General features: G+C 70.8%; 1 protein-coding gene across 1 annotated transcript in view; it reads left to right on the top strand.

Annotated features, from left to right (window-relative positions):
* Nucleotides 1-97, top strand: part of CHLNCDRAFT_143922 (hypothetical protein) — a gene marked incomplete at both ends in the record, with an annotated part of 2,787 nt that extends 2,690 nt beyond the window's left edge. Inside the window, one exon of the mRNA XM_005849348.1 lies at nt 20-97. Within this exon, the coding sequence (XP_005849410.1) occupies nt 20-97 (78 nt within the window). The remainder of the gene's footprint in view (nt 1-19) is intronic.
* Between the last annotated feature and the right edge of the window lie 318 nt (nt 98-415).

The raw sequence follows: 415 nt of genomic DNA, 5'->3' as shown, positions 1-415 counted from the left end.
TGCCCCCGCCGAGCCGGAGCTCTTCCCCGACGTCGGCCTGTGGCACCCGCGGGCGCCGCACATGTATGAGGACTTGAAGGAGTACCTCAACTGGTGAGGCGGGCGGGCGGGGGAGGGCCTTGGGGGGTGGGGTTGGTTGTTTGTGTGGGGGGGTTGGTTGTGTGTGTGGGGTATTAGTGTGTGTGTGCGGGGGGCGGCTGTGTGTGTGGGGAGGGAGGGAGGAGGGAAGGGGCGCTCGCCGGGCCGGGGGGAGCCTGCCGGGCGCCGCCTGGCCTGCCTGCCGCCTACACCTGCCGCGCCCCTCTCCTCCCCTCTCCTCCCTCTCATGGCCGCCTGCCCCTTTCCGTTCACCCTCCATCTGCCTCCCCTCCCCTCCCCTCCCTCCCCCCTCCACCTCCCTGCCAGGTACGACAAT

Source organism: Chlorella variabilis, assembly GCF_000147415.1.
Source record: "Chlorella variabilis unplaced genomic scaffold CHLNCscaffold_6, whole genome shotgun sequence".
Classification (NCBI taxonomy): Eukaryota; Viridiplantae; Chlorophyta; class Trebouxiophyceae; order Chlorellales; family Chlorellaceae; genus Chlorella; species Chlorella variabilis.
Note: the sequence above shows the minus strand (reverse complement) of the source record. Positions and strands in the feature narration are given on the sequence as shown.